The sequence below is a fragment of the Oncorhynchus tshawytscha genome, linkage group LG05 (genome assembly GCF_018296145.1).
Source record: "Oncorhynchus tshawytscha isolate Ot180627B linkage group LG05, Otsh_v2.0, whole genome shotgun sequence".
In the NCBI taxonomy this organism is placed as follows: Eukaryota; Metazoa; Chordata; class Actinopteri; order Salmoniformes; family Salmonidae; genus Oncorhynchus; species Oncorhynchus tshawytscha.
The window spans coordinates 33,071,376-33,093,637 of NC_056433.1; the positions used below are offsets into that span (position 1 = coordinate 33,071,376).

A 22,262-nucleotide genomic window follows, 5' to 3' on the forward strand; every position below is an offset into this window, starting at 1 on the left:
CCAGCAGGGGACAGTACAACTTCAAGGCCGTTCTCTTTCCACAGGCACAAACTGGAGCTTTTCATCCCAAGCAGCCTGTGGAGAAGAGAGACTTAAAAATGTCTCTATGCTGGCACAAGCTAATGCCTTGTTCTCAGACTCCTCATCAAGCTATGGGTTGAACAGCGGGACTAAGACACAGACTGACAGTTTACCAGTGTGGAGTTTTCCTAGCTCGAGTGGAGAAAACTCTGCCTCTCAGCTAGACAATAGAGCTAACGTGCTTATAGAATTCAAAATTCATGACCACAGTGTTCAGTCTCCAAATATTATCTCGATGAGGACCCACAAACACTGGTTTAGGGGGGGGGACGACATTTTATCAACTGAACCCTGTTACTTTTTATGGATCTTGTGTAATTAGATGGTAGAAAGTGAAGACTTGCTGTAATTGATCGATACGTCTAATCTACAGAGAGTAAGAAACTGGGCTAAACCACCTGTCTGCTATTCTCAGATGGACACAAAACCCCATCTGATACCTGCAATTTTTGACAAGCTACAGGATGAGTTAGGAGAGTGTTCCTCTTCCTGAGCAGGTGTGTTCCGAAGAGGGAGGGGGGGTCTGGAGGCAGCCTTGAGAGGAGGAGCTGCAGAGTACCGCAGTGCCAGCCTCTCACCTTGTCAAGCACCCTCTTGGGTATGGCTCACATGCAGACAGCAGGCTGGCGCTGCCCTCCCCCCTCTGCCAGCGGTGCATGTCTCTGGGAGTGAGCCGTCAGGCTCTGAGGTGACCACACTGGGCCTGACTACTGCCTACAGTAACCCAGCCTCACAGGGTCTACTCCAGGGGCACCATGCCAAGACAGGGCCTGGATGCCTGTCTGCCAGTGTCGACACTTACCAGAGAGGGGAGGAGGATGAGGCGAGAGGAAGACGTGTGGGGGGAGGAGGGGATGGAGGTAAGAAGGGGAGGAGGAGAGGAGTAGGTTGCTGAGGGACGGTGGGAGAGAGACAGCATGAGAGGCCGGGAGACAGAAACAGAGGGACGGTGGGAGAGACTGAATGCCGGTAAAGAGAGGGACAGAGAGATACTAATGAGGCTGATGAAGTAACCTCCCGTGGCACAGTGGGTGGCGAGATTCATCTGCTCATACTTTTCAATGACTTTAGCTTCCAAGTTTCTTTGCATGTGCACATTCTCTTCTTCTCACTTCTCCTTTCTTCTCTTGCTTATGAAGAGTCTCTCTCAACATTGTTCACCTCCTATTCCCTTCATGTCGGTCCCTTATTTCCCCACCTCCAATTAATGTCCAATGACGACAGCAGGTTGAAAGGCATTAGCTCACCCTGTTGAGATGATAAAAAACAAACTTGTTGTTCGACTACCTCTCGATTCGCGGAAACCAAACAATACTGAGTGAGTACTGCTGACAGAATGTCTTTCCTTTCACTGCGAAATCAAACGGTCACATTAGTTCTAAGGCAGGGGTTAGTTAGGCTGATCCAGACAGCTGTCATGGAAACAGATGTCAGTTCTGTTCCGAGGTGCCGCTTTGCTCCACAGAGGCTGCTGCCACGATGTTTGATTGTGACTCCCTCTGCCTTCCACAAAGAGTGGCTTCCCTTGATGTTTCCCACCATCACACACACACACGATTGCTGGATTCGTTAGGAGAGAATCATTCTCCATACATCTTCTAATGCACATGACAAGAGTCAGCTGCCAGCAGTCTCTGAACTGCGTCGGCACCAGATGTGCGGTAACGACTAGGGCTCAGGACTCAGTCTACTACTCCTCCCCTGCATCTCACATGGATGAATAGCGTTAGATACTTATCCTCGAGCCACACACAGAGAACTCAATATTACACCAAAAACAAGAACAGATTCAAATGGATTATCTGTATAACCACAGGGCTTTGCAATATCTTTCACTGTGGCAGTCAACACCCTGATAGAACACCATCTTGAAATCTAGATTTTATTGTGAGTTACTCATGCAGACAACAGTAACCAACGCAGAAGTCTCTTCGGGCACCCGCCGTGACTGACCTGCCCTGAGCTTGGCAAGCGAAACAACTAGGCGACAAGAGCTAGTTAGCCACACGAGCCAAATAGAAGAGGCGGTGTCAAACAGATGAATGCCTGAGCAGTATATTTGCTGATGGAGCAAATGTGTTGAGACGAAGCCCTTAACGAGCTTCAGTCTGATGTGGTGAAGCGCCGTGACCCCTCTCCAGCCCGTCTCGCATCGACCTCCGACTGCAGCCGCAGTATCTCCCAACACCCAGCCCCAGGCAGGACTTCACATCTCCAGACAAGCCGGGAGCGTGCCGTGGAGAAGCCAGCCAGCTAAGGTCAGAGACCGGCACACTCATTCCTGGTGCTCTGGTTTTCTACAATCACCAACCTCACAGAGGGGAAAGGCTATATGGAGATTTCTCTCAGCTAGAGCTGTCATTATTTTCCCTCGCACACGTATAGGCCCACTGTCTAGACACCAGCTTACTGAATGGATGAGACACGTACTGAAAGACTAAGTAGTATCTGCCAAGAGCTGACTGAGTAAAGTGGAGAAGATGGAATTGTGCACCAACTAGTCAAAGAGAATATCACCAAGATCATTTCATGTCAGAGTATACATGAATAGATGATCTTTGAAGGGTGTGTTGTTTCTCTCTAGAAGAGGGAAACGGTCATGTGACCACTAGCCCAAGTAACAGACGGGCTTTTGAGCAAGACAAATAATCCTTAGATCACACATACAAATGTCATAAGTGGCCGTTATCTTACAGCATGCAGCATGTCTCACGTAGAAACCAGAGAAATCCATCTTCTATGTGAGGAATCCTCTTTCCACAGAGGAGCCTAGTACGGAATGTAATTCAGAGAGCCAGTCCTATTCCGAGGTATTGGATTTGTTTTGATGAGCTAGAGCTCCATCTACTGTCTGAAGTGTACATTACACAGTGGTTACAGAACCGTTTCATCAATCAGAATGGAATGATTTTGGAATATTGAGAAATGTTCATACGGTACAAGCACAAGCTGAATTCATTCCTTAACTTAGAAAGAACCATAAAGATGTCAAACAGGATGGAAGTAGATGTTATTTCATAACATTTAGAACATGTCAAACAGGATGGAAGTAGATGTTATTTCATAACATTTAGAACATGGCAGCCCAACAGAACAGACAATATATAATTCCCATATTCCATTCAAAACCATAATCCAAATGTTGAATGAACTGCCCAGGAGCAGTAAATGAGATCATCTTCCTTTGGCTAATCTAAGTGTTTCGCTGCTCCCGCTCTGGACAGCCTGTCGGCCTCCTCGTTCCCTGGGTACCCAGCGTGGCCCGGGATGTGCAACTGGAGACAGAAGAGAGAGAAGATAGTCAGAGGCAAAAGGGGACTGTTAGTCATTTCAGTTGTGCATCATCCATGACTGAACATTCTAGTGCAGGGGTTCCCAAATGTCTGTTGGGCCACGACCCAACTTCGATATCAGAAATGTATTGCAACCCCAACCAACCTTTATTTGGGGCTATGACAGTCGATTTCAAAAACAGTCAGAGGATTTATGATCTTCTTAAATCACCACTATGGAGATGGGTATACATAAATGTCCTGGGGAGGTTCTCAAAAGTCAGGGGGGCGCGTGGTCGATAATGCACACCTCGTCACTGCTGTCTCATCCTTCAGTGTTTGGATCGGACGCAGACAAGAGCCCTGAATCCTGCTTCACATAGATATGAGCTGGCAAAGGATACCACTCTCTTTCATGCTGACGAAACAGTTTATCACTCTGTCATGTAGTACCACGTTTTTATTTTTTGTTGTCCTAGGCTACCTGCTTGCTTGCTTAACTTCCATTCATGGGCAACGTTAGCTAGTTAACATTAGCCTTCTACATCCATCTACTGTACATGTTGAACTTTGATCCTCTCAGGACAGGGGCACAACAATGTATGAATTAATGGTTGTATCAGAATTGGCGTTATAATCATTGGCCAGTATGGAGAATTCAGTAAAACCACAAGTCCAAATCCCTGTCTCCATCCATAGCTAATTTAGGAAAGGGCCAATTTTAGCTAGCTGGCCACCGGAGGACAACAACACGAGATGCAACAATTGAAGTTGTTTCTGTTAACAACGTATTTGATAGGACAATCGCCAAATCCAAGCTGGCTTCCCATCCGAATAATTTTGCACGCCCAATTTTTCAGTTTTTGATTTGTTAAAAAAGTTTGAAATATCCAATAAATGTTGTTCCACTTCATGATTGTGTCCCACTTGTTGTTGATTCTTCACACAAAAAATACAGTTTTATATCTTTATGTTTGAAGCCTGAAATGTGGCAAAAGGTCGCAAAGTTCAAGGGGGCCGAATACTTTCGCAAGGCACTGTATGTGACGCTTGGTTAAGTAAAATAAGCCGTAAGAGATTTTGTCCCCAAACCACTGCAGTGTAAAAATTGTAAAGGATATGGCCATGTTTCAAGTGTGTGCAGACGAACAAGAGTATACTGAAGAACGGTGTGTAGAAGAACGATGGTGTTGCAATTGTGGTGGGGATCATGATCCTGAGTTCCTGGAGTGCCCGGTAAGGGTGAAGGAAATTGAGGTGGCAACAGTTAGAGCGGTCAATCGAATCTCCTATGCGGGGGGCGCTTAAAATAATTGAGAACACTAGTGATGCTAGTGAAGAGATGGTAGTGGACACACCACAGACTGTAGTAAATGTTTGCTGTCAGATAAAAGATAACGTGTGTTAAAAAGGTGGATTTGGTTGCGTTCATTCCCACAGTTATAAACTATACAGCACAAGTCTCAAAGAAATTGAAGAAACTGGACATTACTGTGGCTGCCGGCAGAAACGTTTTTGGGACTCAAGGATTTTACATCGGAAGATTTGCAAGGGGTACCAGCACCGGAAGACGCACACCCGGTGGGGAGTGTGGTGAAACTGTCACTGTCAGTCTTTGAGTTTCTACCAGTCTCTACCAGACAAAGTCATGTTTGGATATATCAGTTATACTGTTAGAGGTCTTGTGCAGAATCCACTGCACTGTTTGAGGTACAACGTTTATGGTCATATTGCAGCAGTAGGAGGGAGATTCCAAGATGTGGGAAGTGTGCAGGAGGGTATGGGAAAGAGGATTGTGTAGTTTTGGTGGGAAAGGTTGTGTGTGTCAACTTTAGGGGGGGCCCATGTTGCTGGGGATCGGAGGTATCCGGTGCGAGAGAGGCTGGATGAAGTGGCCAGAGTCAGAGTAGTGCAGAAGGTGTCGTTTGCTGAGGCAGTGAAGAAAGTAGAGGGGGATGGGGCGAGGAGTCAAGGGTGAGGGATCCTGAGAGGATGTGTAGTAGATTTGTGTCAGAGCAGAGGAGTAGGGCAATGAGTGATTTATGCTTCAGTAAGGTTGGCTTCTGAGTGTTCATAGCAATGGTTACCAACTGTATTGCAGAAACTTAACATAAATCACAGAAAATAGAAAAAATAGCAGAGAAGTATTTTGTTATAAGAGATCTGACTTCAGAAGAGTTAGTGTGTAGGTGTCCTGTCCTCCCAGGCCGTTTGCATGGTGCAGGAGCAGATAGGATCAAAGTATAGGAATCGGGTAGTGGGTTTTTAATTAGTAGGTGGCAGCTGCAGAGGAGTACCTGGGTATATAAGATTTTACTGCAGAAGTTAATGGGGTTGTGATTTTTATGAAATGGTGGTATATACTGCAGGGTTAGTTGGTGGTGCTAATGAAGAGAATGTAATATAGGTAGGCTGTGACTGGTCTCACACAGTACAGTATGTGGCGGTGTATGCACCTTAAAGTTGGATGCGATCTGCCAACCCAATCCCAAAGAGGACCGACATAGAAACTGGAATACTGAATGAACTAAGGACATCCAACTTGCTTTACAAATACTTTGAACAAATACATTTCAAAATAAAAGTATTTTGTGAAGGCAACTCCATCACAGTTCATTTTTTTGTGTGGTGAACCACAAATGTTTTTGAGATGCGGGTACAAACATTACTTATAATGATAAACGTTTATATATTTTTTTATTATTAAAATATTTCACCAGGCTTTTGGGAGTTTCTCCTGCCATCACATCTTCAAATCAGGTGAGCCCTCATGGGGTCGTGACCCCTAGTTTGGGAACCACTGCTCTAGTCAAACTCAAAACACTTGCGTACTGAATCTCTGAAGTGAAAATATGTAGAGCAACATTGATATTTACCCATACAACCTCCAGCTCTTCATTCAGCTTGTCAAGTTTTTCAAAGTGCTCTTTGTTGATGACGGGGCCACCAGAGTTGAGCCTCCAGTTGTTCAGCTTCCAGTTCTTCACCCAGCTGGTGACACCTGATGGAAAAAAACACAGACATATGCCTTTTCTTAATTGCATACACCTCACCTCCTCCTCAAAACCCATTGGAAGAGAAGGTCAGAGGGGAGGGACCTCTGGATTTCTCATCCAATGGTCACAGTAGGCCTAGCTAGTAACATTAGCTGCAGCATCAAGCCTGCAGCATTACATGATGCCATGCCACATTTAGTCAGGCCCTTGCTGATAGTGTTGGTAGTGTTGTAAGCAGCACATATGTACCGTTTATGGTGAACTTGCTGTCTGTATAGAGCACCAACTTCTTGATGTTCATCTCTTTGGCCTGCTCCAAGGCTTTACATGCTGCCTGTTATTTAGAAGAAAAACATGAGATTACATCTTGTGGGGTTAGTTACAATCTAAAGGGAACTGTGGCAATTCAATGAGTCGAAAATAATAATAATCTGGTTTAGAGTTCACAACTAAAGCAAATATGACATTAACACAGTACTTGCCTGTAATTCAGCTCTCTGGTTGGTCTGTCTTCCATCCAGTGGTTCAGCTACATTCCTACAATAAAGACAGTCAACATGAACACTTCTGGACTCTATTGTGTCAAGCTCTCTTGAAGTATAATTTCCTACAGGCCTGAATCAACTCACAGAGGATGGTCACGTCCCCAGTACACTCCGATGCCAGCTCTGGCCCCGGCCTTCCCATTGCCTGAACAGCAACCATCTGTGTACACCACCACTGCATCACCTGGAGGAAAAGACAACACTTTGTTTCCCCCCCCCTTTATTCACCCTAAAAACATTGACAGTGACCATTTCAATCTGCAACATTAACAACACAATGAGAATGTCTGTACCAATGTAGGTGAATCCATCAGAGCTTTTTGAAGATGGGCTGCTGTATTGACTCTGTTTGGCAGGGGACACCTCCTCCTCGTCTATGTGATCATAGTGCCTCTTCTGACCAATGGGTATGTACTCAAGGGCCTTCGGTGCTCTTCTAGGGAGTGTTGCCTCATAGCTGGCTCCTAAAAGATAATATTGTGATCTGAGTGCAAGTCTGATTTTGCCATGCCTGAATGGTCTACTAGTTGTCTAATGATTAGACGTGCTTGCCCATTCCTAGAGCCAGTAACATCAGCACCCATCGTATTGCCATTTCAGTATAGCGACCTATAGAGAAAGAACATAGCCATCTAATGTATCTACCCTCTGACAGGTCTGGCGTTATCGAGGTTGCTAGGCTTCTGACAAATGCCCATGCATCCTTTTCTGCTGCAAACTTCTTGTAGCTGGCATATGGGAACTTGTCGACTTGGGTCTTACATTCATCCCTAAAAAAAAAGTAGACACATGCAATTCTATGAAAATAAATGTCTGTGAGTTTTAAGACACACCACAGCTGCAATTAGCTAGCTAGTCAACTACACCACAGCTCACCAGGTTTCGTAAACGCCAGGTTTGAATCCTTTCCTCACAGCGTAGAAGAATTTGCCTTTCACGATGTCCTCTGTGCCATTGCAGACTGCCCTGCGTACTATACTATACAGACCAGTCAATCTGAACATCACTTAGACCAGCAATTACTTGAAAGTGGAGGCACCGGTCATTGCACTTAACTTAACTTGAGCAATGTGAACAAACTAACTTTCTATGTGTTGAAATGCTAGGAAAACGACTAGCTAGTTGTCATTGGAACTAGTACAGGCACGTAAACAGTGCAGATAGCATGCTAGTTAACACAAAAACATATTTGGCCAGCTAGCTAACGTTAGGCTAGCCGCTATCTGACAAGCAAAGATGTTATTTCTGTGTGACAAGCGTAATGTCAACATATAAACATATAAAAGTTAGCTAGCTAGCTATACATTGTAACATGACGTACTTATGATTCTCCTTTGCCTATGTATTCGCATGAATTAATTACTTTTGCTTTCGAAATAGACTATCTGCTGGGGGATGGAGAAAAACAAGTCTTCAAAATCACAGCTACTTCCGCGATCCCATGACTCCCTAGCGCGATGTACTTGTAGCTACCTCTCGCGAGATTCCGGCCTCTTCCCTGGCCGTTGTTGACTGAGGTTGGTTATGATCATGCTCTCAATTTCGGAATTTCTTTTCAAAATGTTGTACATGTGCATCAAATCCCCTGTATTTTGTATCAGAGTGCATGCAAGACGTTTGATGCGTTAGATTGTTATATTTCAGCTTTTGGATGGCCGGTGTGTAGTGAATTATGAAGTGTTTCAGGATAGACCTAATGTGAATGACTCGGAAGGAAGGACTGGTAGTATAACTGGCGCGGTTTGAGGCCCATGTGTTCCTGGAATAATTGCTTGTGGTCAATCGACGTGTCCGTTTTTTAACCGCGTAGCTTAGTATTTTACTTTGTAGACTTGAAATATGGTGTATGTTTGAGTACTGTGTTCCCTGGTGTTAGCTGCTAACTAAAGTTAGCCATATGATAAGGAACATGGGTTGAAAGACACTGCTAGCCGGCTAACGCTGACTAGCCAACAATGTTGCTTGGGGACATGCGACCGTAAGTTATATTGATTCAATGCAATTACTTGCTCGGTTGTTTGCGAGATCATATGGTTGAATGTGTAGATTGGAACCAACCAGTGTCGGCTTCGTTTGATCAACCTTAGCCAAACTACTGTCGTTATACTGACTAGTCAACTTAGTAACTGCATGTATGTATGGTGAGATGGCGTTCAGCATGGAAACTAAACTGCAGAAAAGTGGTCATCTGAAACATTCAATTATGCCCAAAGATGTACAACATGCTCAAATGGCTTTCTGGTCTGTATTGTTTTCCAGAAACATAGGCCATGTTCAGTACCAGCGCCAAAATCGTGAAGCCCAATGGCGAAAAGCCAGATGAGTTCGAGTCTGGCATTTCCCAGGTAACCAATGGCTAATATGTTAGCTATTGCATGTATGGCTAATTTAAACAACTCCTTTAACTTAGTCACTTGGCTAATGCTGTTTGCAGTATTCAACATGTCTGCCTTTCTAGGCTCTTCTCGAGCTGGAGATGAACTCGGACATGAAGGCTCAGCTGAGGGAGCTGAACATCACTGCTGCAAAGGTAAGGATCATGCACGGCACCACATGGAGCATGTGTTGTACTTACCGAGCTGTGTTGGGTTATTTGAGTTAAACCCCTACGTGGACATCCTGTGAGGTTGCTCTCACATGGCTCTGTCCTTGTGGCGTATGGGAGCGTAGCGCTTCACAGTGCTGTGACGTACAGTCCCGTTCCACGACGTTGGAGAGCAAGCTTTGTCCCTGGCCTTCGGGCTGGTGAGGACGGTGTTCTGTATATTCCTACATCTTCCCAGAGCCCTTTGGGCTGTGACTGGGGGGCTAAACCATGCAGTGTATACTTTTTCATCCAGACAGCTAAAAAAAAACTGTCTACTAAAATGTTTGTATTTGCCTCCGTAAGTTCAAATAAATCTTTTCCTCTCCCTCAGGAAATTGAAGTTGGTGGTAGCAGGAAAGCCATCATCATCTTTGTCCCAGTGCCCCAGCTGAAATCTTTCCAGAAAATTCAGGTGCGACTCGTGAGGGAGCTGGAAAAGAAGTTCAGCGGCAAACATGTCGTCTTCGTTGCACAGGTAAGAATGCAGCGGTCCTGTTTTCTGAGTTGCAGGGGCAGTTTGCATAGCTGTTGCTGTGAACCAAGCTAACAGAATGGGTTATTTTTGAGACTGTTTATTTATATATATATATATATTTATTACTTTTTTTGTGTGTATGTGGACACCCCTTCAAATAAGTGGATTTGGCTATTTCAGCCACACCGATTGCTGACAGGTGTATAAAATTGAGCACACCTCCATGCAATCTCCATAGACGCACATTGGCAGTAGGCTGGCCTTACTGAAGAGCTGTGACTTTAAATGTGGTACTGTCATATGATGCCACCTTTCCAACAAGTCCGTTTGTAAAATGTATGCCCTGCTAAAGCTGCCCCGGTCGGTCAACTGTAAGTGAAGTGGAAACGTCTAGGAGCAACAACAGATCTGCCGCAAAGTGGTAGGCGACACAAGCTCACCGGACGGGACCGCCGAGCAACTCCATATTAATGCCCATGAGTTTGGAATGAGATGTTCGACAAGCAGGTCTCCACATACTTTTGGTCATGTGGTGTACATGCTGTGATTGTAACATTACTATCAACGTGGACATCCTGTGAGGTTGCTCTCACATGGCTCTGTCCTTGTGGCATATGGGAGCGTAGCACGTCACAGTGCAGTGACGTACAGTCCCGTTCCACGACGTTGGAGAGCAAGCTTTGTCCCCGGCCTTCGGGCTGGTGAGGACGGTGTTCTGTATATTCCTACATCTTCCCAGAGCCCTTTGGGCTGTGACTGGGGGGCTAAACCATGCAGTGTACATTAGTTATCAAGTATGCTTCTTGGGCTTTTAAAGTCTGCCTGTGTAAATTAGTGATCCTTAATATTTTCATTAAACTTGCAGAGGAGAATCCTGCCCAAACCAACCAGGAAAAGCCGTATCAAGAATAAGCAGAAGCGTCCCAGGAGGTGAGTTACATTATCATACCTGCATGTGCACGACTACATACTGTTTGGAAGAGACAATTAAATGGCTTTAAAGTTGGTGTGAATGGGTACTAGTTTAGAACTTCAAATTGTTTGTCATATCTGGTGCTGCCATAATTGCTCGCCAATTTTGGACCCAACGTGGACATCCTGTGAGGTTGCTCTCACATGGCTCTGTCCTTGTGGCGTATGGGAGCGTAGCGCTTCACAGTGCTGTGACGTACAGTCCCGTTCCACGACGTTGGAGAGAAAGCTTTGTCCCCGGCCTTCGGGCTGGTGAGGACGGTGTTCTGTATATTCCTACATCTTCCCAGAGCCCTTTGGGCCATGACTGGGGGGCTAAACCATGCAGTGTACAATTTTACTAACATGTTGTATATGCTTTCTACCACTCCAGTAAACCTGCACATTGTAAATATGGTATTGGCACTGACCCTGAAACGTACCCAGTCTATAGCTTGCTTACTTGCTCGTTTTTTCTCGTGTGTTTTTGATCTTTATTTGTAATACTGATATTTGTTATTGCGTTGTTGGGAAAGAGCTCACGAGAAAGGCGCTTCTCTACTTCAGCATGTGACAACTTGAAACTTCGGATGGGATTTTGAATAAATCGATACGGTTACAAGATGACCCGGAGACTGACCGTATGATGCTAAATCAACGTTCCCTCGTATTACCTTGCGTTATCTAAAGCAGACTCTGCTTGTCTCCAATGATGTGATTGAGACATCTGCATGGCGTTTTAGATTGACTTTCTCTTTCCAATACATGCGTTCAGACATGTATAAAGAATCTTTAATTTTGAATGAGGCAGGTGGTAGGAGAATTTTGTTTTTGTAAGGATTGCATTTTTTAAATTTGCCATATGTCTAATGCAAGTTGATTTATTTCTCCAGTCGTACTCTGACAGCTGTGCATGACGCCATACTTGAAGACCTGGTCTTCCCCAGTGAAATTGTTGGCAAGAGGATCCGGGTGAAACTGGACAGCAGCCGGCTCATCAAGGTCCACCTTGACAAGGCTCAGCAGAACAACGTTGAACACAAAGTGAGTGTCGTGTAGCAGTTTGCTAGTTCACCCAACCTAACTCCAACGTGGACATCCTGTGAGGTTGCTCTCACATGGCTCTGTCCTTGTGGCGTATGGGAGCGTAGCGCTTCACAGTGCTGTGATGTACAGTCCCGTTCCACGATGTTGGAGAGCAAGCTTTGTCCCCGGCCTTCGGGCTGTTGAGAACGGCGTTCTGTATATTCCTACATCTTCCCAGAGCCCTTTGGGCCATGACTGGGGGGCTAAACCATGCAGTGTACAACCTTTTTTTTGACGTCTCAGTTTAGTGTTTTGTACAAAATCATTATGACCTATAAATGTTAGTCTATGCAGTGGTTAACCAGTGGTTGCTTTTCTATTTTCTAGGTTGAGACCTTCTCTGGCGTCTACAAGAAGCTTACAGGCAAAGATGTTGTTTTTGAGTTCCCTGAATTCCAACTGTAAAGTGCAGTTGACAAAATAAATGTGTTTACTGTTAACTCTGTTCTCTGGGGGTGGGGGGGTTAGTCATGCTAGTCCATACATGTTCAAGACTGATGGCCTTTCAGACAGAAAGAACTTCATATCCAAAAAAGTAGGACCGTTACCTCAAATAACTACACATGGAGCAGCTTTGATAATTGACATCTAACAACTGCTAAGAGGGTTTGTTCAGACTTGCTTTTGTACCTCCATGAAATGGTAGTATTCACTGTTTTTGCACATTCACTGATGCAGAATGAAATTGACTGGTAATCTATTTGTCAATGTATTCTGGTGGTGGGCCATAGCAAGCCATCTGCTTTAGTTGGTGAGAAAGATCACTGTCGAGGGAGGAGCTGGTTTTTACATAGTGTATTTCTGCTCAACACATTTCCATTTGGTAATGTCAACTCTTGCACATTTCTTCAAAATACTAATGTTTGCTAGCTGGACAGGTAATTGCTGCCAAGTTTTAAACTGAACCAATCAAGTTGTATAGAATCTCTGAACACCATATTATGTGCATTTTAGGTAGTAAGTAGAAAGCTGGTGACATCGAGAGGGATCTCCATCCGACAAAATGCTATCAAATATTATTTGTAATATGTGATACCATCATTCCAAGCTGTGAAATGACCGCTGAACACTGCAACCTTTTAATGTAGCTAACTACTGTAGTTGCAACAAGATCTGTTGCTAGCTAGCATGAACATATTTATCACGAGCTATCTAGTCATTCTGGGACTAGGAGAGATTTAGCTTTTAAGGGTATTCAAGACTACAAACGTGTATAGGACAAGTGTAAATCTAATAGTCAAAGGCAGGACCCACAAATGTCATTTATACTGACGAATACCACATTAATCCTATCAATAGGAGTAGGATGTTTGCAGCCCAGTGTCGGGGTGTTTCATTTTCTAGCTTACAAACTACCTTCCTTTGCTGTGATTTATTTATTCATTCTCACATTTCTCGCGCATTATCTTGTTCATGTGTCCTGCTCCCAGAGATCAACCAAGTGCTATTCACCAAGCATGCGCTGAAACATCCGACTGCAGTTTGAATTAGCCCTAATGTAACTATTTAGACATTGGGACCACATGTATTTCCCCGTTTTTGTCTTAAGTCGTGCATTTTAGAGTTGGAACACCCAATACAGTTGCTTGTTTGAGCATCTTTATTCAGTCTTCCATGATCTATTCACCTAGCCCTGCCGTCACTATATAAACACGGAGACCATGTCTTTGTGTGTTTTGTCTTAGTCACATCAGGGTGTTAGGTAGCCAAGCAGTTAAGAGCATTGGGCCAGTAACTGAAAGATTGCAGGTTTCAAAGACAACAAGGTGAAAAATCTCTGCCCTTAACCAAGGCACTCATTCCTCCTGTAACTTGCTTGGGAAACGAGTGTTAAATGACTAAAATGGAAATGTCTACATCGGTCAGTTACATTGTTGACCGGGGCGGGATACTATTGTGCCCTCCTTACAAAACATTAGGAACACAATATTAAGTTGCACACCCATTTGCCCCCAGAACAGCCTCAATTTGGCTGGGCATGGATTTCTACACTGATTGAAGTAGAGGTAAGCGATCATAGCATAGCATTCACCTGGTCAGTCTGTCATGGAAAGAGCAGGTGTTCCCACTGTTTTGTATACTCAGTAGATTACAATATATTTACATACGTCAAATACTGCCCGAGACACCTTTTGTTACTTTTCTCCATACTCAAATGGTGAAACATTTTGTGATTTTGTTCGTATCTATATGCGTGAAACGCACATTATTGAAAATGTTTCTCGTAGTCATAGTAGAAGAACGAATGGATTGGCGAGGTTCTGGCACCGTCAACTTTTAGAAGGTTAGTAGGAAAGTTAATATACTCCCATTCAATGAACATTGAGTATTTGAAACAAAGCTTAATTTCCCAACTGCTGTTTCTATAATCCTGCAGGCTCGTTATCATTCTCCATAATTTATATTCAAATGCATCCAACATTATGCAGGCCCACCATGGTATTGGGCAGCTGCTATTTGAGAACTCAAATGGTTTGGAAATCAAACTGGTTATCTTATTGCAGATCACATTGTACAACTGTTTTTAGAGAAGATGTAAAGCGAGGTATGCTATAAGTGCTAGGCTATACCATATGTATTGGCTAATATGCATATGCAGCTGTCGTTTTTTAAAAACCTCCAGTCTAGCATGACAGATATCTTTCTCAAAACATGCTTTTATGTGTTTCCATGCTAAGTGTATGATTTGACGTTTCTTTAAGCCTGCTGCTAGTTACTTGAAATGAGACAATCATGCCAAAACATGATACAACAACTGAATTCAGACAGATGGCTAATGAACCACAAATTGACATTTACAGTTGACTAGCCTAGTCTAACATTGGCTAGCTTTTAATAAATTGTCAACGAAGTTACAGTGCCTCCTTTATATGATCAAGACGATTCGTATTGCATACTGAACAGAAATATAAACGCAACATGTAAAGTGTTGGACCAAGGTTTCACGATATGAAATAAAAGATCCCAGTATGTTTTGCACAAATATGTTTACATCCCTGTTAGTGAGCATGTCTACTTTGCCAAGATAATGCATCCATCTGACAGGTGTGGCATATCAAGAATCTGATTAATCGTCATGATCATTACACAGGTGAACCTTGTGCGGGGGACAATAAAAGGCCACTCTAAAATGTGCAGTTTTGTCACACAACACAATGCCACATATATCAATTTGCATACTGACTGCAGGAATGTCCACCAGCACTGTTGCCAGAGAATTGAATGTTCATTTCTCTACCACATGCTGCCTCCAATGTTGTTTTAGAGAATTTGGCAGTACATTCAATCGGCCTCAACCGCAGACCACGTGTAACCACACCAGCCCAGGACCTACACATCAGACTTCTTCACCTGCGGGATCGTCTGAGACCAGCCACCTGGACAGCTGATGAAAGCTGATAGCTCCCTAGACAGGAGTGACCTGTTCTGCCCAACGGTGAAGTCAGCTCAAAACAAGAATGACACTAGGTTAAGCACGTGGAGTAATGAGTAGGATTCTGTTTTCACATGCAAAAGTGATTGCTTTTGATGAAAACGCTTTATCTGCTTTCCCAATGACAACTGGCTAGAAAATGTGAACATGCATTTTATGGAAAAGAGACGTAGGTTTCTGAATGACGGATCATGCTGCCTTTCTAAAAACATAACCAAGCGGTTCAGATTGCTGTTCGATTTTAGCAGGGCGCGCCTCCCTCACGTGACGGACCATAGCCCCGTGCAACTCTGGCCAGTTTAATATAACCCCATCGTGGTTGTACAAGGTGCTCTCGCTTTCTTCCCACAAAAGGAAGCTAGAGCACAACAATCTTGAACAGATATTCAGTATTCAAAACAAAAAAAATCCATTCCCCCACCACCTATCTCGTTTAGTTTAGTTAACACTGCTGTCAATGACTTCCCAGTCACCGGACTTTGCCCTGGTGAATTGATTGAAAGAAAACAGGCACCAGAAGAATCTAGTCATTAGTGGTTGTGGACTGCATTTTTAAACTTGGAAGTACAGGAAGCTGTAATATATACAAGCAGATTTATCTTATTGTATGAGATAAATGAGAATTATTTTCTCAATCTGGATCGAGTTACATGTCGGGATTGTAAATTATAGTCTGCAATAGAATGGCAGACCGAAAAGCAGTGAAAATTGTCAGTGATCAACCAGACTTTCTGCAGTTTAATAACCTGGCCTGTGAGACAGCTGGAGGAAATGTAAGTCTTACACCATGGACACAAGTTTGACATTTTGAAAACGGTAAATTACACAACATGAGACAATGTTCATCTGTTTACGTGCTCACTATCATCTTAGGTTATTTTTGCGACAGACGAATGGTTTGCACCAGCTAGCAATCTTCTGAAGGTACTGTGCACACTTACATTACTAATCCACTGTCATCTGTTGATCCACTACCATTCACATCTACCACCCTCTTCCCTTTGTTCGCTGCACGTTGTTGGAAGAGAGAGCCACCAGAGTTCATAGCGTCTGCATTCACCGAGTACGGAAAATGGATGGATGGCTGGGAGACGAGAAGGAAAAGAATACCTGGTATAACTTGAAGACACACAAAATGACAATCATTTCATTGGTGGGAAAATTAAATGATCATAGGTAAGCTAATCTGAATACAGAAGCTTGACCTTGTCTGCTTTCTCTTCCAGGTCATGACTGGTGCATCATCCAGCTGGGTGTACCTGGCATCATACATGGCCTGGATGTGGACACGTCCTTCTTTACTGGAAACTACTCGCCCTCTGCCTCTGTTCAGGCTGCATGTCTGGGTATGGATGACTGTGTAACAGGCTGTGTTTACACAGGCAGCAAAATTCTGATATTTTTCCACTAATTGGTCTTGACCAATCAGATCAGCTCTTTTGCCAATAATTGTGAGAAGAAAAAAAATCTGTCTAATACCTCATGATAGGTTAGAAAGATCCATAGGGTGTTTTCACATATGGAATTCAGTACCCTGGTTTGGTTTCCTGGAGTGTTCGTCAGAATTCTACAGAATACGTTTTGCTTTCACAAGACAAGAAAATAACAGTTTCGGGGTGTGAATTAGCAAGGCCCACATTCTACATGGCATCAGCAAACTAACCAGTGTGAAATGGCTAGCTAGTTCGTGGTGCGCACTAGTAGTGTTTCAATCGGTGATGTCACTTGCTCTGATACCTTGAAGGAGTCGTTTTAAAATAGAGTGAAACAGGGAGGTACTACCTGTACTTGTCCAGTAAGAACGCAGATTTTCTGTAACTTTTGTGGAGGGATAGGCAACGATGCTTCGAGCGTGATTGTCACCGACGTGTGCAGAGTGTCCCTGGTTCAAGCCCAAGGTTGGGGCGAGGAGAGGGACGGAAGCAACACTGTTACAGTTACAATTGGCAAAAGTCATAGTCATGTATGTTTCTGTGTTTTGTCTGTCTGATCAGATGAGTCCCCAGCCCTGACCCTGGAGGGAGACCGCACTGGCATGGCTGCTTCCGACAGTCAGTTTGAAGCAGTTGCTAAGGTACAACCGTTTACACTGACACTGTACACACACACACTGGAGAAGATCAATGATCAATTGTGTTTGACTGACAGTTGCACTCTGAGTCGTGGGAGGAGCTTGTTCCTGTGACAGAGCTGAAACCTGGATACTCCGACACCTGTCATAACTACTTCCCAATCAACTACCCCAGCAGAGTCACCCACCTACGACTCAACATGTACCCAGGTAACACCTCCACGTCAGACACTCTGCTATTGGTTACATCATTTCTCATCAATATTCCTGATAAAGGATCTGTACGTATGCTTGTGTTGCAGATGGGGGGATTGCTAGACTGAAGGTCTATGGCGTTGGGCAGAAAGACTGGTCTGCCCTGCCCACACAGGACCAGCTGGACCTGGTGGCCCTGGTCAACGGTGGGGTCTGTCTGGGCTACAGCGACGCCCACTTTGGCCACCCCCGGAATATGATTGGTATGCCAATGCTGTCATTCTGCAAACATTTCAATGGGGCTTCTGTCATCATACTGATTAAGGAATCAATCACTTCAGTACAGATGGCACTGGAATATAAAGTAAAAACAAATAGGGCAATATTTATTTTCGCACTATTCATTTGGAAATACTGAATAACACAGACAGATATAACAAAGGCAGAATTCTTTCAACCAGCTGTGTCCATCTCATTTGTTGATCTATCTTTCACTAATGAAGTGCACACATTATTTATCTATTTGGTAAATGATTCCAGTCAGTTGGGCCTTTGTGGCTGAAAGATCTTACTCCAATCTCATGATGTACCTTTGGGATTTGTAATTGTTGTCGAAAGAAGCAGTGTGAGTCTTGAATAGTTAGGTGTTCCTTAATATATATATATATATATATATATATATATATATATACAGGGAAGTGCATACCATTGGTAATGAACATATCAAGTCTATAGACTGGGTTGACCGGGAAACGTCATACCCTTGTAGGTTTGGGAAGATCTGCAAACATGGGCGATGGATGGGAGACAGCCCGTCGACTGGACAGACCCAAAAACCTACAGGTAACTTAAAATCACATTTTATTCGTCACGTGTACAGGATACAGCGAGTGTAAACGGTACAGTGAAATGCTTCCTTGCCGCTCTTCATCAACAGTGCAAAATAAATTCAGCTAAGTTTGGCACATGCCATAATAGCACCGGATCGTGTTCAGTAGGACAATTCAGAGTAGACATTTTTTAAATGTTTTCTACAGAAAATCTGTGTTCTTTTTGGGCAATTTCAGGTAGTACCTCCGTTTCACTCTATTGCAAAACATTTTCTCCTTGGTGAACACGACACTGATGTATCATCTGGTGACCTGATACTGTGCTCCACAGGTGGATGGGAAGGGCATCCTACAGGTACCAGGTTATGAGTGGGCCGTTCTCAGACTGGGGCATCCCGGAGTCATCAGCCAAATTGAGATAGACACCAACCACTTCAAAGGTAGAGTAACACACGCACGCACATACATTGTCTGTTCCAGTCTCTGTTAAAGACTTGGTTACTAGGATTAGGATTAGGGCAGGTAGGCTAGCGGTTAAGAGTGTTGGGCCAGTAACCCGAAAGGTGGAAAAATCTGTCGTTCTGCCCTTGAGCAAGGCAGTTAACCCCCAACAACAACTGCTCCCCGAGCATCCATGACGTGGATGTCGATTAAGGAAGCCCACTGCACTTCTCTGATTCATAGGGGTTGGGTTAAATGCAGAAGACATATTTCGGTTGAATGCATTCAGCTATGCAACCGACTACTAGTTATCCCCTTTCTCTAGTTATGACAATGTAACAGGTTAGATTACAAGCGATCACAATGGAGACATCCACATCTTTCGCCTCTGTTGTAAATACGGCAGTCCAGTGTACAGACTAGAGGTTTTGTGCTTCTCTTACTATATCATGTGATGACAACACGCAGGAAACTTCCCAGACTCCTGTAAGATCGAAGCGTGCCATCTGACCCCCGAGGAGGAAGGGAAGTATGTGAGTGGCAGGTGGAGCAGCGATCCAGGAAACAAATGGCGGGTGCTTCTGCAACCTCAGAAAGTATGTCAACCATTATCCCTATAATTCACTCCAATGCCTGGGCCCGTTAGAGCACTGATCTAGGATCTGTTTAGCCTTTTAGTAAGTTCACAATGCGTAGGGGGGGACCTGATCCTAGTTCAGCGCTCCTACTGAGACTTTATCAGCCCATTTTAATCCAGAATGTTTTTTTCAGCATTTTAATCAATTCAGTGTTTAAATGTTCTCCCCATCCAGACAGATGGGGAGAAATTCAAGTGTGTGTGTTTCAAAACATATTATTTAGGTAAACAATATTGAATGTGCATGTATAACAACTAAATCAGGTCTTGGCAAATGTAAGGAGGATATCTGTCTCATCTGTGAGAGGTGTTGTGCTTCACACTTCACTCTTTAATGTGCCCAAGTTTCTGTGACGTGAAACATCTGCCAAATTCAACAGTCCACCTAACTTACTTTTTCCCCCTTGTGCAACTGCTTAAGTACGAAAACGACTCATAACCTACAACCAGTGATGATAATAACCATTCCAAACTCCCACAGTAAAACATCAGTTTGGTGAGAACTGTTTCCTGTCTGTTCTAGCTGCAGGCCCATCACAGGCACTTTTACTCATGTGACTCGCTGGCGCAATCTGGGCCGGTCAGTCACGTGCGCCTGGTCATCGCCCCAGATGGAGGGGTCAGCCGACTCAGACTCTGGGGGCGTCCGACTTCCACAAGACACACCTCCAAACTGTGATGCATTAGGCCACATTATTGGATGAGTTTTGGTGAGCTCATTGTGGAAATTAATGGCTTGAGTGTAACGTGTAGGCTACATATGAAGCTTAAAAAAATAAACTTTCATCTGAAAAGATACAACTGGGTCTAAGGAGATGCATAAACTATGTACGTTTTGACATTATTTTTGAGTTTATATTGGATGCAATTATATTAAGAAATCTTGCATAGCTGCAACAGTGGGTCTCACAGGGTTAAGCCATTATAGGAAACAATGGTGTGTGTGTGTGTTGTGGTGTCAATGCCATGTGAAGAATTGTAGCAGACAGTAAACAGACAAGTGCTTGCACTTCAAATCAAATAACATTTTATTTGTCACATACACATGGTTAGCAGATGTTAATGCGAGTGCAGCGAAATGCTTGTGCTTCTAGTTCTGACAATGCAGTAATAACCAACAAGTAATCTAACTAACAATTCCAAAACTACTGTCTTACATTTGTGTGTATAAGGGGATAAAGAATATGTACATAAAGATATATGAATGAGTGATGGTACAGAGCGGCATAGGCAAGATACAGTAGATGGTATCGAGTACAGTATATACATATGAGGTGAGTATGTAAACAAAGTGGCATAGTTAAAGTGGCTAGTGATACATGTATTACATAAAGATGCAGTAGATGATATAGAGTACAGTATATACGTATACATATGAGATGAATAATGTAGGGTATGTAAACATTATATTAGGTAGCATTGTTTAAAGTGGCTAGTGATATATTTTACATTTCCCATCATTATTAAAGTGGCTGGAGTTGAGTCAGTGTGTTGGCAGCAGCCACTCAATGTTAGTGGTGGCTGTTTAACAGTCTGATGGCCTTGAGATAGAAGCTGTTTTTCAGTCTCTCGGTCCCAGCTTTGATGCACCTGAACTGACCTCACCTTCTGGATGATAGCGGGGTGAACAGGCAGTGGCTCGGGTGGTTGATGTCCTTGATGATCTTTATGGCCTTCCTGTAGCATCGGGTGGTGTAGGTGTCCTGGAGGGCAGGTAGTTTGCCCCCGGTGATGCGTTGTGCAGACCTCACTACCCTCTGGAGAGCCTTACGGTTGTGGGCGGAGCAGTTGCCGTACCAGGCGGTGATACAGCCTGCCAGGATGCTCTCGATTGTGCATCTGTAGAAGTTTGTGCTTTTGGTGACAAGCCAAATTTCTTCAGCCTCCTGAGGTTGTCTTAGCTTTTGGGTTCGTAGTATATCGTGATGACGAATTCAAAGCGTAAGACAGTGATTAGCGAAAAGTGGATCGTACATGTTCTACCAAAACAAATCCACAATAGGATGGCATAGGCTACAGTGCATTCAGAAAATATTCAGGCCCCTTAACTTTTCCCGAATTTGTTACGTTACAGCCTCATTCTGAAATGGATTACATTAATTTTTGCACTCAATTTACACACAATATCCCATAATCAAAGTGAAAACCGGTTTTTAGATCTTTTTGAAAATATGTTAAAAATATAAAACAGATACCTTATTTACATAAGTATTCAGACCCTTTGCTATGAGACTCGAAATTGAGCTCGGGTACATCCTGTTTCCATTGATCATCCTTGAGATGTATCTACAACTTCATTGGAGTCCACCTATGGTAAATTAAATTGATTGGACATGATTTGGAAAGGCATACACCTGTCTATATAAGGTCCCATAGTTGACAGTGCATGTCAGAGCAAAAACCAAGCCATGAGGTTGAAGGACTTGTCCGAAGAGCTCAGACAGGATTGTGTCAAGACACAGATCTGGGGAAGGGTACCAAAAAATGTCTGCATCATTGTAGGTCCCGAAGAACACAGTGGCCTTCATTACCACCAGAACCACCAAGACTCTTCCTAGAGCTGGCTGCCCAGCCAAACTGAGGGGAGAAGGACCTTGGTCAGGGACGTGACCAAGAACCTGATGGTCACTCTCACAGAACTCCAGAGTACCTCTGTGGAGAT

General features: G+C 43.8%; 3 protein-coding genes and 4 non-coding genes across 7 annotated transcripts; 6 read left to right on the top strand and 1 right to left on the bottom strand.

Annotated features, from left to right (window-relative positions):
- Positions 1 to 3,120: 3,120 nt before the first annotated feature.
- rnaseh1 (ribonuclease H1) lies at positions 3,121 to 8,282 on the bottom strand. Its single transcript, XM_024420738.2, has 8 exons — positions 7,771 to 8,282; positions 7,540 to 7,664; positions 7,188 to 7,358; positions 6,979 to 7,078; positions 6,832 to 6,886; positions 6,599 to 6,683; positions 6,230 to 6,354; positions 3,121 to 3,356 (listed from the first exon to the last, which is right to left on the bottom strand). The coding sequence occupies exons 1-8, from the start codon at positions 7,896 to 7,898 to the stop codon at positions 3,270 to 3,272; spliced, it is 876 nt and encodes a 291-aa protein (XP_024276506.1). The 5' UTR covers positions 7,899 to 8,282; the 3' UTR covers positions 3,121 to 3,269.
- Positions 8,283 to 8,296: 14 nt separating this feature from the next.
- rps7 (ribosomal protein S7) lies at positions 8,297 to 12,433 on the top strand. Its single transcript, XM_024420739.2, has 7 exons — positions 8,297 to 8,411; positions 9,154 to 9,239; positions 9,353 to 9,424; positions 9,813 to 9,956; positions 10,822 to 10,886; positions 11,801 to 11,951; positions 12,321 to 12,433. Exons 2-7 carry the CDS (start codon positions 9,165 to 9,167, stop codon positions 12,396 to 12,398), a joined length of 585 nt encoding a protein of 194 aa, XP_024276507.1. The 5' UTR covers positions 8,297 to 8,411; positions 9,154 to 9,164; the 3' UTR covers positions 12,399 to 12,433.
- On the top strand, positions 9,500 to 9,724 carry LOC112251876. Its single transcript, XR_002953745.2, has one exon. It is a non-coding gene; the product is annotated as a small nucleolar RNA SNORA73 family (small nucleolar RNA).
- Positions 10,518 to 10,742, top strand: LOC112251875. Its single transcript, XR_002953744.1, has one exon. It is a non-coding gene; the product is annotated as a small nucleolar RNA SNORA73 family (small nucleolar RNA).
- LOC112251873 lies at positions 11,041 to 11,265 on the top strand. The gene has a single exon (XR_002953742.1). It is a non-coding gene; the product is annotated as a small nucleolar RNA SNORA73 family (small nucleolar RNA).
- Positions 11,994 to 12,218, top strand: LOC112251874. Its single transcript, XR_002953743.1, has one exon. It is a non-coding gene; the product is annotated as a small nucleolar RNA SNORA73 family (small nucleolar RNA).
- Positions 12,434 to 15,320: 2,887 nt separating the features above from the next.
- allc (allantoicase) lies at positions 15,321 to 20,398 on the top strand. Its single transcript, XM_024420740.2, has 11 exons — positions 15,321 to 16,199; positions 16,300 to 16,350; positions 16,452 to 16,539; positions 16,653 to 16,772; positions 17,421 to 17,500; positions 17,575 to 17,707; positions 17,800 to 17,955; positions 18,462 to 18,535; positions 18,854 to 18,962; positions 19,432 to 19,559; positions 20,124 to 20,398. The coding sequence occupies exons 1-11, from the start codon at positions 16,110 to 16,112 to the stop codon at positions 20,277 to 20,279; spliced, it is 1,185 nt and encodes a 394-aa protein (XP_024276508.1). The 5' UTR covers positions 15,321 to 16,109; the 3' UTR covers positions 20,280 to 20,398.
- Positions 20,399 to 22,262: the final 1,864 nt, after the last annotated feature.